We start from the raw sequence: 16932 nt of genomic DNA on the forward strand, positions 1-16932 counted from the left end.
AGATCATTTCACACAGTTGACAAAGTAGGATAGTCAGTGAATGTCCATGTGCAATAAGAACGGTTATTTATTAATCATCTTCCACATATGCCCCAAAGAATGCACAAAATAAAACAAAAACAGTTGCAAAACAACACAAAAAGCAGCAGAAGATTAGTTATGAACAATACCTGTGTCAGCGATCTATTCACCCAGATGAGAAGGCTTAAATGTAAATAGCTAGATGGGAGAATACTGTGTTTTTCCATGTATAAGATGATGCCTTTTGCTAAAGAAAATTAGGAAAAATTTGAGTGTCATCTTATACATGGATAGTGAATGCAGAGGGGGGATGTACAATTAATGGCAGCAACAAGCAGGAGATTGGCAGCGGCGATTGGGTGGGTGATTGTGGCTGCGGCAAGGCCTGCTGGCAATTGGCTGTGGCTGCAGCAATTGGGCAGGCGTTTGGCGGCTATGGCAAGGCAGGCAGGCGATTGGCAGCTGCGGCAAGTGGGCGGGTGGGCTGTTGGTGGCTGTGGCAAGTTGTGCGAGCAGCAGTGACAGGCAGGCGGGTAAGTGATTGGCGGAAGTGACCCCCCCCCAATCTAAACAACTTAGTTTCTTAATTTTGGATTAAAAGAAATAGAGGCCATCTTATACATGGGGGCATCTTATACATGGAAAAATATGGTATCTAGGAAACATATGCATTACAGAATTTGTTGTTGTTTAGTTGTGTCCGACTCTTCGTGACCCTGTGGACCAGAGCACGCCAGGCACTCCTGTCTTCCACTGCCTCCCGCAGTTTGGTCAACTCATGTTGGTAGATCTGAGATCACTATCCAACCATCTCATCCTCTGCCGTCCCCTTCTCCTTGTGCCCTCCATCTTTCCCAACATCAGGGTCTTTTCCAGGGAGTCTTCTCTTCTCATGAGGTGGCCAAAGTCTTGGAGCCTCAGCTTCACAATCTGTCCTTCCAGTGAGCACTCAGGGCTGATTTCCTTCAGAATGGATAGGTTTGATCTTCTTGCAGTCCATGGGACTCTCAAGAGTCTCCTCCAGCACCACAATTCAAAAGCATCTATTCTTCAGCAATCAGCCTTCTTTATGGTCCAGCTCTCACTTCCATACATCACTATTGGGAAAACCATAGCTTTAACTTGATGGACCTTTGTTGGCAAGGTGATGTCTCTGCTTTTTAAGATGCAGTCTAGGTTTGTCATTGCTTTTCTCTCAAGAAGCAGACATCTTTTAATTTCATGACTGCAATCACCATCTGCAGTGAGGATGGAGCTCAAGAAGGTAAAATCTCTCACTGCCTCCATTTCTTCCCCTTCTGGCAAACGCCAGGAGGTGATGGGACCAGTGGCCATGATCTTAGTTTTTTTGATGTTGAGCTTCAGACCATATTTTGCACTCTCTACTTTCACCCTCATTAAAAGGTTCTTTAATTCCTCCTCACTTTCTGCCATCAAGGTTGTGTCATCTGCGTATCTGAGGTTGTTGATATTTCTTCCGGCAATCTTAATTCTGGCTTGGGATTCATCCAGCCCAGCCTTTCGCATGATGAATTCTGCATATAAGTTAAATAAACAGGGAGACAATATACAGCCTTGTCTTACTCTTGTTCCATACCCAGTTCTAGCTGTAGCTTCTTGTCCCACATAGAGATTTCTCAGGAGACAGATGAGGTGATCAGGCACTCCCATTTCTTTAAGAACTTGCCATAGTTTGCTGTGGTTGACACAGTCAAAGGCTTTTGCACAGTCAATGAAGCAGAAGTAGAAGGTTTTTTGGAACTCTAGCTTTCTGCATAATCCAGCGCATGTTTGCAATTTGGTCTCTGGTTCCTTTGCCCCTTTGAAATCCAGCTTGCACTTCTGGGAGTTTTGGTCCACATACTGCTTAAGCCTGCCTTGCAGAATTTTAAGCATAACCTTGCTAGCGTGTGAAATGAGTGCAAATGTGCGGTAGTTGGAGCATTCTTTGGCACTGCCCTTCTTTGGGATTGGGATGTAGACTGATCTTCTCCAATCCTCTGGCCGCTGCTGAGTTTTCCAAACTTGCTGGCATATTGAGTGTAGCACCTTAACAGCATCATCTTTTAAAATTTTAAATAGTTCAGCTGGAATATCATCACTTCCACTGGCCTTGTTATTAGTAGTGCTTTCTAAGGCCCATTTGACTTCACTCTCCAGGATGTCTGGCTCAAGGTCAGCAACCACACTACCTGGGGTGTATGAGACATCCATATCTTTCTGGTATAATTCCTCTGTGTATTCTTGCCACCTCTTCTTGATGTCTTCTGCTTCTATTAGGTCCTTACCACTTTTGTCCTTTATTATGGTAATCTTTGTACTAAATGTTCCTTTCATATCTCCAATTTTCTTGAACAGATCTCTGGTTTTTCCCATTCTATTGTTTTCCTATATTTCTTTGCATTGCTCGTTTAAGAAGGCCCTCTTGTCTCTCCTTGCTATTTTTTCGGAAATCTGCATCCAATTTCCTGGCTTGAATAACTCAGAGAAGCTATGAGCTATGCCATGCCATGCAGGGCCACCCAAGACAAACAGGTCATAGTGGAGAGTTTTGACCAAACGTGATCCACCTGGAGTAGGAACCGGCAAGCCACTCCAGTATCCCTGCCAAGAAAACCCCATGGACAAAGACAACAGGCATTACAGATTAGTGAAAACTTAATACAGTGGTACCTCGGTTTACGGGATGCGGGTGGCGCTGTGGGTAAAACCTCAGCGCCTAGGACTTGCCGATCGCATGGTCGGCGGTTCGAATCCCCGCGGTGTGGTGCGCTCCCGTTGCTCGGTCCCAGCGCCTGCCAACCTAGCAGTTCGAAAGCACCCTCGGGTGCAAGTAGATAAATAGGGACCGCTTACTAGCAGGAAGGTAAGCGGCGTTTCCGTGTGCTGCGCTGCCTCGCCAGAGCAGCTTCGTCACGCTGGCCACGTGACCCGGAAGTGTCTGCGGACAGCACTGGCTCCCGGCCTCTACAGTGAGATGAGCGCACAACTCTAGAGTCTGGCAAGACTGGCCCGTACGGGCAGGGGTACCTTTACCTTTTTTTACCTCGGTTTACGAACTTAGTCCATTCCAAAAGTCCATTCTTAAACCAAAACCACTCTTAAACTGAGGCATGCTTTCTTTAATGAGGCCTCCTGCCACCGGTGCCCTTCCACCATTTGGATTTCATTCTTAGACCAAGGTAATGTTCAGAAACCGGGATACTACTTCCAGTTTTACGGAGTTCGTAAACAGGACTGTTCTTAAATCGAGATACCACTGTAGTTTTATTTTAGTATTTTTTTCATTTCCGTTAGTGCATAATAGTATTAGGCAATATGTATCAACTTTATTTGCATGATGAGCGTGTGAGCTAGGGCAATTATACAGTAGGGCGCAAAGGCTGAAGTAGGGGTTGCCCAGCATCACCTGGTGAGTTAATGGGACTTGAATTGTCACTGAATGCAGCTCTATCACTGTTCACTGGGCTACATTGACATTGGCAGCAAGATGTGTGGGAAGTACCTATTTGTGTTTTGGTCCTGTCCCCTGTTAAGTATACTTGGTGTCTATGGAGCAATTGTCCCCATGTAAACCCACAGTTATAAGGCGCAAATAAATATTCTTGAAAAGATTAGTCTGTTTGATGCAGGAAGTCTGGAGCCTATAAAACAAAAAGTGACTGTATTCCAAAGAAATGTGGTTGGCAGGTAGCCCAGTGCAGAGCTAATTTAGTGATCTAAGAGTTGGCTTGGTATTCTTGAGTAATTTCAGGATTTGTTTCTTATACTGATTAGGGCAGGAAAGCTAGAGGAAAATAGGTAGGGGAGACAGTCTTTCAGACTGAGCAACAAGTAGTAGAGATATAGGCAACATGAGAAGTTGTTTAAATGAGGTCCATTTGGATGTGCCATAGAACCAAGAAGAGTAGGGTAGCCAGAATGAGTACAATAGCCAGAATATACCGTATTTTTTGTACCATAACACTCACTTTTTTCCTCCTAGAAAGTAAGGGGAAATGTCTGTGCGTGTTATGGAGCGAATGCCTGCGGGTGGTGGTGGGGATCTGCAGTCGTGAGCAGAGGATCCATGGTTCCCCTTCCTTCCCTCCTCCGTGGTTACAAAGCATGGATCCACATGGATCCTCAGGATTTTTGCATTGGGCTACTCCAAACTCACTGTCAGATCACATGTCTGTGGCCACAGCATGAACCACAAAAATATTTCGTTTAGAATATTTTTTTTCTTGTTTTCCTCCTCTAAAAACTACGTGCGTGTTATGGTCTGGTGCGTGTTATAGAGCGAAAAATACGGTATATAGAAAATCACTAATCCTCGAGTTGTAACTTTCTTCTATGCATGCAGTATTAGGAAAAAGAAGTACTTTTCCTGCAATAAATACAGCTTTAGGGAAGGCAATGGACAGTAGGATCTGCAAGGTTTCTAGTGGTAGGAATGGCAGTAGAACAATATTTCATTGTTCAGGCAGCTGAACAAATAATTGTATGTTTGCAGCATTATTATAAGAATTCTTGATGCAGGTAATGATTTGGCTGGAGAGGGCAAATTGCTCCTGGAAAACATGTCTTTGGTTTACACAATCTCTCATTTGAAACATTCACAGTTGAATAAATATGTTATATTATACTGAGTAAACATGGCTCAAACCTTATCCTACATTTCATTTTCACAACTGCTACCATCATGTTACAAATTCATCATATCAGTGCGGTTCAACATAGTGAGGTATGTAAGGCAGCTCAATATGTGTGGATAATAAATGTGATGTATATAAAATAGAGGCAGAGATTTATGTTAAAAATGGCAGGCAGCACAAAGGTTGCTTGTCTCAAATAGGTATTTTGTGCATTCATGCACCTCATTTCAGCTTTGGAGATTTATTAGTCTGTTTTCTTAAAAATAATTCACATTAGCTTGTTCAGTCTCTTTCACCCACTATACAAATTCTGTTTGGTACCACACGGTTCAGCATAGATGTTGCCAACTACTGATTTATAAAGAGGAGGGACCAATATGCTTCTAGCAGAATCTATTACAATCTGAATTCTTTTAGTTTATAAAGAGAAGAGGAGTAATTTTGGATTCACTTGTCAACTGAACATAAAATACTGATTCTATCTTGAGGGAAATGTAGCTCTGCTTACAGTGATAACTACTTATTCGCTCAGTCAGAAATATAAAGCCAACTTTTAAAAATGATATCCAATAAATGTAGACTGCATCTGAATTTTATTTTCTTTAAAATAGCAAATATTTCTAGATTTCACTGTAATAGCACCCAGAGAGATGGTGCTGGTGTTAGTATGTGGTACAGTTGACCATGCAAATGAGATTCAGCCACTTCTTAAATGAATTTGCAGTCCACTGAAGAATCCAGTCCACTATTTTAACTTTTAACTTTTAATAAAGGCTTTCTAATGGATGCCCAAATAACATCCATGGCAATTTTCACCAACTTCAATAGGTACTGCAGCTTTAGCCCTTCTCGAAGAAACATGATCTTGCTTTGGTGAATCATGCCATGATAACATTTTACATGGGGTTGTCTTTGGAAACTGGCAGCTGGTTGAAAATATAGTTGCTATTATATTTATCTGGTGATTTAAGCATCTGTACTGGTTTTAGGTTTGTTTATGGGCATAATTAAATCCCTAAATCAGGGATGAGAAACCAGCTCTCCAAACGTTGCTGAACTCCCAACTCTCATCAGTCCCAGCCAGCGTGGACAGTGGTCAGGGATGATAGGAGTTGTAGTCCAACAGTATCTGGAAGACCACAGGTTTCTCACTGCTGCCCTAAATGGTCTGGGATATTGGTATCGTCTGCTTCCAATGAACCTCCAAACAGTTAGGATCTTTGGAGCCTCTGCTTTGAACATCACTGCCTTCAAAGATAAAAGGCCTGGCTATCTAGGACAATGCTTTCTCTGGGTGGTGCCCTAACTGTGAAACCCCCTCCCCAAAATTATTGGCCATGTATTCATGCACTAGATTAAAAGTTTGTGTCCCCCCCTTAATAACTTAAGTTTTTTGCATTTCGGTTAATGGCTAGTGCATAATTGTTGACGTGATATTTGATTTAATGTTTTATTTTGTAACTTGTTATGGAAATCTTACAGGCAGAATATAAGATAAAATATAGGCAGATATGGATATATTTATTTACATATAAGTTGACTATGTGATGATGTTGGCTAATGGGCATTTATGTCTGCTCACCTTCAGTGTTCTACAATGGCAGACATGCAGGTGCTACTGAATTTAGTATTTCCCCTCCACACACACACACCAAATAGAATACCTAGGACTTAGTAAATGTAGGTTGTCTTGCTTCAGAGCTGCCTTTGTGATTACATAAAGAGGTCATGCAAGTATATGCCAGGATCTCATCTAATGTGCTGACAGAAAGCCAATTAATTCTCAGCCAGGGGATTTATTCCCCCCCCCCCTTTGCTTTCTTTCTTTAATATAAGCAGCCTGACATTCGGGCCAATCTGTTAGCTGGCTTTTGAAACTACTATTCAAATCTGGAAACTTCCTAATGTCCTTGGAACATGTTCACTATTTCGCATCTGCTGTTCTTTAGCAGGTGTTCAGAAAAATACAACTTGCAGATTCTCAATCTGAGCACATTGCTTCTGTTCACAGTTATGATTTTCTCTTTTAAAAAAGAAATACAGTTTTAAGCAGGTTGTTTTGAAATGTGCTAAAATTGAGTTAACTCAAGGTGTGCTTTAAATCTTTCCACTTATTCTTTCTATTTTTAGGAACAGTATTACAACATTTGGAGCACAGGCTCAAATGAACACGATGTCTTAATAGCTGTCATTCTGCTTCTGAACTAAATATTTTATTAGTGTAATTAAATTACAGATAATCATTTCAGGTAGTGGTTCCTCCCTTATATTTATTGTGTTAACACTTTTGTATTATGCCAAACACACTGTACTAATAATTGTTGCATAATGTGATAGTAACAGATGTTTGCAGAATGCATTTGCAAAGAAGCATGTGGCAGCAGAGGCTACTGAAGTATTATTGTTTCCCAGCACTGGAAAATGGAGGTGCTTAGGTTAGAATGTGGAACCACTTGCATACAAAGCATTTATTATTATTTGATCCAATTTATGAAACACTTCCCATAAAACATCTTAAAGCAATTTCACAGTAAAAACATAACCAATGAAAACAATTCCATTATATAAAAACAATGAAACAATTTCATATGTAAAATTCATTTCCTATTCAATACAGGTATAGCCTAGGATATTGATCTCCTTTTGAAAGGCTTGTTTTTAAAAAGAAGGTCTTTAATTGGCACCAAAAAGGCAGTAGAGACTGTGCCTGTTTGATGTATAACAGGAACGAGTTTCAAAGGTTAGGTGCCACCACACTGAAGAACAGATCTCTATATCTTATGGAACAGATCTCTTGATCTGCAGGAAACCCTCATCTGTAGAAAGAGTGACCAGTTGGGTACGTAGAGGGTAGGATGCTCTTTTAGCTTTTGTGGTCCCAAGAGGTGTAGGACTTTGTACACCAGAACCAACACCTTGAACTTAGCAAAGTGCAATTTTTACATGCACAAGTTTTCACTGTAAGTTGTTTTCCTAAACTCAACGAGGCTTAATATGTAGTTGGTAACTGACAATATTTCAACCAAATTAAAAAAAATAATGCAATGTATATTGCATTTTCTCAGTCAGCATTAAATTATATCAAGTTAAACATAGCATGAATTGCTTGAAATTGAAAGCCTATTTAACTTCCCTTACATTGCACTTTGCTTCCAGCTTCCTGCAGACCTGACCAAGATGCATCTCACAGATGGTCAACATCCACAGGTGACACATGTCCCTTCAAGTCAGTCTGGTTGCAGCATTGCTAGTGATTCTGGGAGTAGCAGTTTATCTGACATCTACCAAGTAAGTCCAAAATTTGATTTAACATTCTGTTTTCATAAAAAGAGGGAGGACCTAAATGGTTGAATCCCTGTATGCTAGCAGAAGCATAAGACTGCTATCATATACTTTTAAAGTTTGACAGCACAATGAACAAAATACAGTGGTACCTCAGGTTAAGTACTTAATTTGTTCCCGAGGTCCGTACTAAACCTGAAACTGTTCTTAACCTGAAGCACCACTTTAGCTAATGGGGCCTCCTGCTGCTGCTGTGCCGCCATAGCACAATTTCTGTTCTCATCCTGAAGCAAAGTTCTTAACCCGAGGTAATATTTCTGGGTTAGCGGAGTCTGTAACTGAAGCGTATGTAACCTGAAGCGTATGTAACCCGAGGTACCACTGTAATATGTTGGGTTCAGTAAGACCAGAGGAATATTAAGTTTTGATTTGGAAGATAATGATGTCATTTGTTTCAAGTTAAAATCTTACTGAAATAATAATAAAATCCGTGTTTGTGATAATAGGTAGTTATTCAAGTGATACCTGGCTATTGTAACCAATGGAGGTTCTCCCCCCCCCCCATGATGCCTAAAGAAGCAATGTATCAACTGAGATTTAGGATACATTCAAAGGTGTTTTGGTGTCCTGAGTCCCAAGCCACTGAACAATCACTAGGCTCAGCAGCAACTGAAAAGGAGGGCAGTGCTCTTAATGATATGTGTGTGTGTTGAAGTCAACTTAAGCAAATGGCAGATTAGAGTGAGTTTGGCTTAATTAATTAATTAATTATTGTCAACTGTTTGACAATAATAGATTGGGTAAAAGCTGGGTTGCTTCCAACATTAGGCCTATTCAGAGTAGACTCACTGGAATAAATTAATATGGGTAACTTAAATGATCTAGGTTCAATTCTTCTACACTAACTTTGTTGGATACAACCCTTTATATTTTACATTAGTCTCATTAAATGTGCATATAGAGCTGTTTGCGAAATAGGAAGGAAACAGTGCTTAAACAATATAAATAGACTTAAGTATGTGTTTCTAGTTTGATGTAGGCGCACTTTGTATCATTGGGTTATTGAGAGTTTTTTATACAGAGCTTCAGGCTTCTGCATTGCTAGGGGAACAAATGACATGAACCCTGCTAAACTCTTCAGCCTCCTTTTCTTCTTCTTTTGGTTGGCCGGGGGGGGGGGGCGTGGCTTTTGGCTATTTGAACCCATGTGTCTTTATTCAACTTAGGGGGGGAGGCCTTGGGGGTCTTGACACACAACTTAAGGCTGCCTTATAATGAAACTTGTGTCTCACTAAAGAGCTTGTAGTACAGAAAAAAATTGTGAAAGATTTGGATCAAAATTCCTATGACTACAGGGAAGATTATTTGAATTCAAGAGTCAGACAACAATATATAGTAGGACAGCTATATCTCAGTGGTAGAGCAATTGCTTTGTATGACAAAAGCCCCAGATTCAACCTGCCGCATCTCCAAGTTCATCTGGAAAACATCCCTGTTTTAAACCCTGGAAAGGTTTAAAACAGTGCTGAGCTGGATAGACCAACGGTTTTACTCTTTGTAAGGCAGATTCCTATTTTCCTATATCTGTTCCTGCTTAATTCTCTTTGTGGATTCAGACAACTGCTTAAAAGTGAACTATGTGGTGGCTCCAAATATATAGAAAGCCAGGCATCTATACCTTATGGCCATGCAGTAAGCCCAGAATAATTAGTCTCCTGCCCGGACCATCAGCTTCTAGACATTCATGGTGGGAAAGACTGTAGAAGAGTCTATGTATGTGAGCTTTTAAAAAAAAAGACAAAAGAAAAAAAAAGATTGCACAGCTGGGTTAAACATGTCAGATTCATGCATTTCTAAGTCATGGAATAGCTTGGGATATGTCCTGGAATATTTCCAGCCCCATGTTTCAGGCCCCATTCATGTAGTGGTGGATAGAAAATGACCAGAGTTTCCAACCAGAGTTTTCACAAGGCCAGCTGATGAGCAACAAATTGCCTTCCATTTGTGTTCCCCCTGAGGCCTTTTGGATGTGCTGTATTATTATTATTTTTATATAATAAAGTAGTTGTCAAAGTTAAGAGGCCTGATTAAGGCTGAAGTCCTATGCATACTTATCTAGCAGCAAGTCTACTATAATTGGTTAGATTTAAACAACCATAGAACTAGGTGGTAAGGCAATATCCAGCAGATCACGATTCTTTCATAAATTACAGGGTAATTTCTCTATTAGTCTGAACACAATCCAGCCAAGGTTTAAGGAAAAGTGGTGGGCAGGAAAAGCAATAGATGTGGGAAAGATATGTTATTCCTCCTTGCTACTTCTTGCTCCTAATTACTTCTTCCTGTTTGGTTCTTGTTACGCACATGTGCATTTAACATTTAGCTCCACCCTTCTTCCAAATTAATATTGTGGAGTAAGTCACACAACTTCTTTGATATATGCTGGATTCTATAAAAAGCAACTTAATTATTTCACTTCTGTTTAGTCTGTATCTAAAAACATCTTGGAGGTTATATTCATCATTGATCCACTATAGGTTAATAATTAATGTTCCCTAAAGTACATTAAGTGACAGTGGATGACCTTGGCATAATTGATATGCTTTAATTGTTTTGTTGTCATCTACTACTTCTACTGTAGTTTTTTCTTAAGCAGTGCACAATGATAGACTGAGTTTTAAAAAGTAATGTTAAATGAGGCTTATTCCATCCAAAGGTACATAAAATCAATTAACAGAGTGTTTCAGAATATCAAGAAGTCGATCTGTAGTCTCTAAAGATTGTGTGCTAACATTCCAAAGTCTACATATGCAGGATGAATATATTCACATCGATTATTATAACTTTTATCTGATATCCTTGATAATGTATGTATTGAAGCTGTGGTTGGGGGATCAGCTGTTATAGTAGTGGTTCTGTCACCTTACATGAGCTGCTGTTAAGGCTGACTGTGAAAGAAGTCTGTGAATGTAACCACATATCTCTCTTTTGAATAGATCCAGGACCTCAGTTTTAAAGTCCAAGGTGTAACATCTCTTGGGTCTATGATTTACTTACAGATGTGAAAAAACTGACCTATGCGCTGCTTACTTGAACTGAATGTGGCACAGAGTGAATGTTTTTACATACACAATAAATTATGTGTAGGGTTGAGATCTTTTACAAATGTTAATTTGACAGCATAATCCTTGCAGCAAACATTTTAAATAAATATTATCAGTACTGTTTCAGAAAACGTTCTTACTTTCTTAGCTCATAATCAATGTGTCTTCCTTCTATTTCATATTTACAACAGCAGAACTGGAATGTTTTTATTGCTTTCCATCTGCTGTATAGGTTGATAATCATGTAACTGAATCTCTTTCTGTTGTCATGTAGTAAGCACGTTTGCTTCCATATTTATTTGCCCTCTTTAAATTGCTTAGGGCATTTGCCCTATAACCATATGTTAACAAAATTGATCTGCAACTGAATTTCATCATAGCTAATGGGACAAATACAGTATTTGTTCTGTCCATGCTGATCACTGCAGCTACTGCTTTGTGTGAATTTGAGACTCTGATCCTTTGATCATTTTTTCTGCATCAAAATTATCTATCATGAAATTACTAGACGAAAATATGTAAGTTTCGTGGAACACTGAAAGAGGATGTGGTGTAAATAGGTGTAAATAGATTCCTTTGTGTATCTTCTCCCACAGATATTAAAATAAATATTGTACTTGGGACTCCAAGTGATCTCTCAGTTGCCTCCATCTTCTTTGGTTCAATACTACTGATGCTCTAAGACTGGATCCCTGAATATCCATTTATATTTTCTGAATGTTTCTTCTTTCCCTGAAGAAGAGACTATTCCTTTAATATATAGATCAGGGATGGGGAATTAGATCCAGCTGTACAGTTGAATCCAGAAGTAGCCAACCTGCTGTAGACCATCAGATTACTTAAACTTTAAACTATATCTGTAGAGAAATTTGAAGTTCAGTGTGCTTAGTCAGCAGCTTTTGAAAGTGGTCAGATACACATGAGAGCAAACAGGAGCTCCCAAGGGTATTTTGTTCTATCACTCCTGAAAGTGGTGTGGCAGGGTAATATTCCTTTACAGTTGTGGCTTGAATTCAGCACAGTTTGAAATTATGTCTTTGCCTGTCTTGTTCCTGATGTCATATGATGGACTGGTGGGCATGGCTTGGAATAAGCAGCCAAGTGGGCCAAATGGGGGAGCCTAATGGGGCCAAATTGGAGAAGACCTCTTTGTTCAAGAGGTTAATAAACTACCTAAGTAATTAAAATAAATTCTGTGGGTCTTATTCATTGTGGGTCTGCTAGAAGCCAGTATAAGAAATTATCACTAGCATAACACAACTTCCTCCCTCTCTTCCCCCTACCCAGTGTTTCCCTGCACCATCCCCAAATCTGCTTTGGAGAGTCAGGACATCATGCAGAGGAGAGGGGCAAGCAGAAATATTTGTGCTGACAGAGCTATCTCTGCAGTTATATTGAATGCAGCTTTAACTAATTAGGCCCATGGGCCAGAAGTTCGCTACAACTGATCTAGATATACAGAAATCATGAGTTGAGTTCCTTCTCCCAGAAATGTTGACTGTCCTTCACGAAGGCCATGCTTGGCAGTGAACTAAACCCTTTCCCCCACGCAACCCACATGGTTTGTTCATCTAGACCTTGAGTAGCTCCCCGCACCCTCAGCGGATGAGCATGATGAAAATTGGCCAACCTCCTGGGGGCTGCATATTGGTGATGGCTGTGGTCAAAGTGGCAAACACATGTTTTGCTGTGTAAACATACATACATACTCTCCAGAACACACATACAGACCCTCACACGCACTATACATTCTGACAGATGCAGAAACAGACACTGAGAAACACCAAAAATGCAAGTTCATATTCAGCAGTGCTCTCTCACTGTGTGTGTGTCTCCATGGAGTTGGGAAAAGCCCTCTTCTTACCCTACCAATCCACTCTTCTTCTGGTGTGGTGCCATCAGAAGGAGGTCCTTTTCTGGAGGCTTTTTGCAAGACCATCTTGCAATAGTTCCAGAGGGAAAATAGAGGCTTTTCCAAAGTAAGAAGAGATGCCAAGTTTTGAAGAGGGGCTAGTGGGCTGACAGAGACCTTATTCAGATGATCTTTAATGTTACCTGAATTTACCTTTCAACTTTTGGTTGCTTTTACTGTTTCTGATTTAGTGTTCCATAAGTTAAATTGTAGCTTTATTACAATATTATTTTTAAAATACAAGCTATAAACGGTGATTCTGCTTGACAAAACCTTTTGTCAAAGGAAATGCTGCTGCATCGTACAAAGTGCTAGATTGTACAAATGCTAAATCTTTCTATTTTTAAACTGCCACTTGACCTTACTTGCCAGGAGTTTTCTATATATGTTAGCCATATAGGAATCAAATGAGCTGCTGCTTTGATAGACTGTTGAGAGTCTCTTGAAGGGCTGAGTTTTATGTTCCCCACATATTCAAAGAAACTCTGAACCTTTTAGAGAACAAGCTGGATCTGCTGAGGTTAGCTGACCTTGCCTAGCTTGAGTTTAAATCTACCGGCATCATATGACATGGCCTAGTTGCAGATAATAAATGCTTAAATCATTCTGTTTAAATGTACAATCACTCTTTTAGCCATCTTAACAATTTTTCCCTTTAGGATATAATATTATTGTTTATGTTAAATTGGTTATAGGGTAGAACTTGTCAGTTTTGTTCTGACTTACTTTCTGCTGCAGACAGCACTAGCTTTATGGTCCTGAAAATTTGTTAATTTCTGTGTTCGTTATTGATGGAATTTAACATTTGGATTTCACAAATACCTATGCAAGTGGAATATTCTAGTCCTGCTCTACTGATTATCACCAATCCCATTCCCCCCAAAAATCACAAGGGTCCATTAGTGATGAGTATAACTTGTTTGCCCACAGGGCAGCTGGAGGCTACCCACAGAGCTCTTCCAGGCTGTTCATTTGGCTGGTAGTTGATATTACCAGAACAAAGTGGATTTGTGTCAAAATTTATGTGCTTAATTTTCAGCAACTTAAAGAACTTGCATTGATTTTATGTACAGGCTACCGAAAGTGAGATGGGAGATGTAGATCTAACTGGTCTCCCAGAAGCACCAGTTGATTCTGAAGACGATGAAGAAGAAGATGAAGACATTGACAGAACTTCAGATCCACTGCTGGGGAGAGATGTTGTACGGGAATGCCTTGAAAAGGAACCTGCTGACAAAACAGATGATGACATTGGTGAGACGTAAAAAGAAAGAAAGTACTTCTACATAGTTTCAACAGATTATCCCTAATAATCTAGTAATTTGAAAGTTAATGACAAACTGATATAGTAGCGTATTTTACAGACACATGCCAATCCTTATGTAGCCAAAGTGGCACCATTGACATATATGAGAGAGATAGTAGCAGGCTTGGGAGAACCCTAAGGTTTGCAGAGGTACATTTCAAAACAAAACAAAAGAATGACCCCCTCCCACAAAAGAGCCCCAGCCGTTTTGGTTGACATTTGGAGAGGGAGAGAATGGAACTGAGAATCCTTGAAGAGAGCGTGTCTGTCTGGCTAAAACTCTGAACTGAAGCAATTCACAATGCAACATTTTGTTGCAGGTCTCACTTACCGTATTTTTCGCCTCATAGGACGCACCAGCCCATAGGACGCACCTAGTTTTTTTTTGGGGGGGGGAAATAAAGAAAAAAAAATTTATTTCCCCCTCCCAGGTGCGGGGCTGGGGCGGGGGGAAGCCCGAACTTCCCCCGAACCCAGCCCCCGAACAGGCTGCTATCCGCAAGCCGTGGGAGAGCTGCGCGAAGTTGCACAGCTCTTCCATGGCTAGCGGAGCGCTGCGCGAAGCCCAAAGCTTGGAGCGTGCTGAGCTCAGCACGCCCCAAGCTTCTGGGTGCCGGCAAGCTCTCCGCTAGCCGTGGGAGAGCTGTGTCTCCCACGGCTAGCGGATAGCTTCCTGAAGCCTGAAGAGCGAGAGGGTTGGTGCGCACCGACCCCCCTCGCTCTCCAGGCTTCAGCGAAAGCCTACATTCGCCTTCATTTTTGGAGGGGGAAAAGTGCGTCCTATAGGGCGAAAAATACGGTATCTATTTACACACATTCCCTTTGTCTTTATCTATAGCTAACCTCATATATTGCATAAAATATATAGATTGTGTGTGAATGTATAGGCAGGGGAAGCAACCACCCACTAAATGTTATCAATTCCTAAGCATATAGGACCCAAGCATCTTGCTGCACTTCCAAGTGTGCAGATTGGGCCATTCTAACACTGGACTTGTATTTCTTACTTTCCTCCTTGTGTACTATTAACATGGGGTTGGATCCAAATAACTATGAGTAATAGAACAATAGTTTCTGGCATAATTTTGCAAAGTCTTTCCCAAGAGTTTGCATAATGCTAAAATAGCTCTATAGCAGTTCTCATGCTTCTGCTTTCATAATAAGTTTCACTTTTTCTCATTCAAAAGTCCCATTTTTGAGTAGAAGATGCCTTTGCATGCTGAAGGTCCTCTTTGATTCCAACTCATTGTAACCACTCTTATTATCTAACATAAATTGATGAGTGAAACAATTACAGATTGAAATCCATTTTTGATATATTAAATACTACCAACCTGCATGGTAGTGAAACCTAAGTAAATGTTGACTTGCTTTGTTTCTCACATATATTTATTTTTGTTCTTATAGAACAATTACTGGAATTCATGCACCAGCTTCCAGCATTTGCAAACATGACTATGTCTGTAAGGAGAGAACTCTGCTCAGTGATGATATTTGAAGTTGTAGAACAAGCAGGAGCCATCATTCTTAATGATGGGCAAGAAGTAAGTACTGAATAATGCATGCCGTGATCATGTTGCTATGTGATCATCAAACACCTATAATATATATATTTTTTACCATGCAGGTAAGGGTGAAATGTTTTCAGTTTTACAGCATATGTAGCAGTGCATAACTCCCCTGTGCCAGTGCATATTATCAAAAGCTCCAAAAACATTTCACAGGGGTTTTTTAAGACCTACTGCTTGCTTATTTCAAATGTCAAACCATGTTTCTATCCCTTAGATATAGGCCTGGTTTGTACATCATGGTAACATAAACTATGGCTTAGTGAAACTTTGCAAACGTGGGCTCCCAGAGAGGTGATTGCAGCTGTTTTGTTCCTCCCTGGACTTTTTTATTCCTGGATCACAATGATTTGGATCTGGGCTCATGGTTAAGTTTTCTTCTCACTGGCCATGAGTTTGTAACTAAGATGTGCCCTGCGAACCAAGCCATAGTTTCTCAAATGCACCTGATGAATGTTTTGAACTCAAGCAACAATACCACATCCTGAATCTTGCAATAGAATGACAATCCTAATTAAGGATTTCTGTCCGAATATCTCATTCATCTCTGTGTTTCTTCCTGATCTGGTCATGGATGATGGATACCGGTTGTTAACATTACTACTAAATTAATCATTTTTATTGTTACCCCAATGGTTATATTGCTGTTGCAGAGGCATACTAAGCATCCAGCGAGCCTTCTGTTTAGCTTATTGTTGATACAGTTGGATGCTTAAGATAATTGAAATGCTTTTATTGGGCTTTCTTTCTAGCTTGATTCTTGGTATGTTATTTTAAACGGCACTGTGGAAATCAGCCATCGAGATGGGAAAACAGAAAGTCTCTGTATGGGAAATAGTTTTGGAATTACTCCCTCTCTGGAAAAGCAATATATGAATGGTGTAGTTCGGACCAAAGTAGATGACTGCCAGGTAAGATAACTTCATAGTAAAACATTCTTCCATTTTCTCATTAAAAAATCTATTTAATTAATCACCCCAGAAATAAAATAGTGCAATTTTGGCTAATGGTAACCACTTACAGCTTTCTTGCTCACAGCATAGGTTATTCAGCCAACAAGAACTACTGCTTTCCCTACTTACATATCAAAGTCTGCCGAAAC

The 16932-nt window shown here is 40.2% G+C and overlaps 1 protein-coding gene across 7 annotated transcripts in view; it reads left to right on the plus strand.

Annotated features, from left to right (window-relative positions):
* The window catches only part of RAPGEF6 (Rap guanine nucleotide exchange factor 6), a 141316-nt gene that overhangs the window by 74300 nt on the left and 50084 nt on the right, over positions 1-16932 (plus strand). For all 7 annotated transcript variants that reach the window (XM_082211468.1, XM_082211472.1, XM_082211469.1 and 4 more), the window contains 4 exons: positions 7815-7946; positions 14030-14210; positions 15670-15806; positions 16583-16741. In XM_082211468.1, coding sequence (XP_082067594.1) covers positions 7815-7946; positions 14030-14210; positions 15670-15806; positions 16583-16741 — 609 coding nt within the window. The remainder of the gene's footprint in view (positions 1-7814; positions 7947-14029; positions 14211-15669; positions 15807-16582; positions 16742-16932) is intronic.

This window comes from Podarcis vaucheri, assembly GCF_965113315.1.
Source record: "Podarcis vaucheri genome assembly, chromosome: 2".
In the NCBI taxonomy this organism is placed as follows: Eukaryota; Metazoa; Chordata; class Lepidosauria; order Squamata; family Lacertidae; genus Podarcis; species Podarcis vaucheri.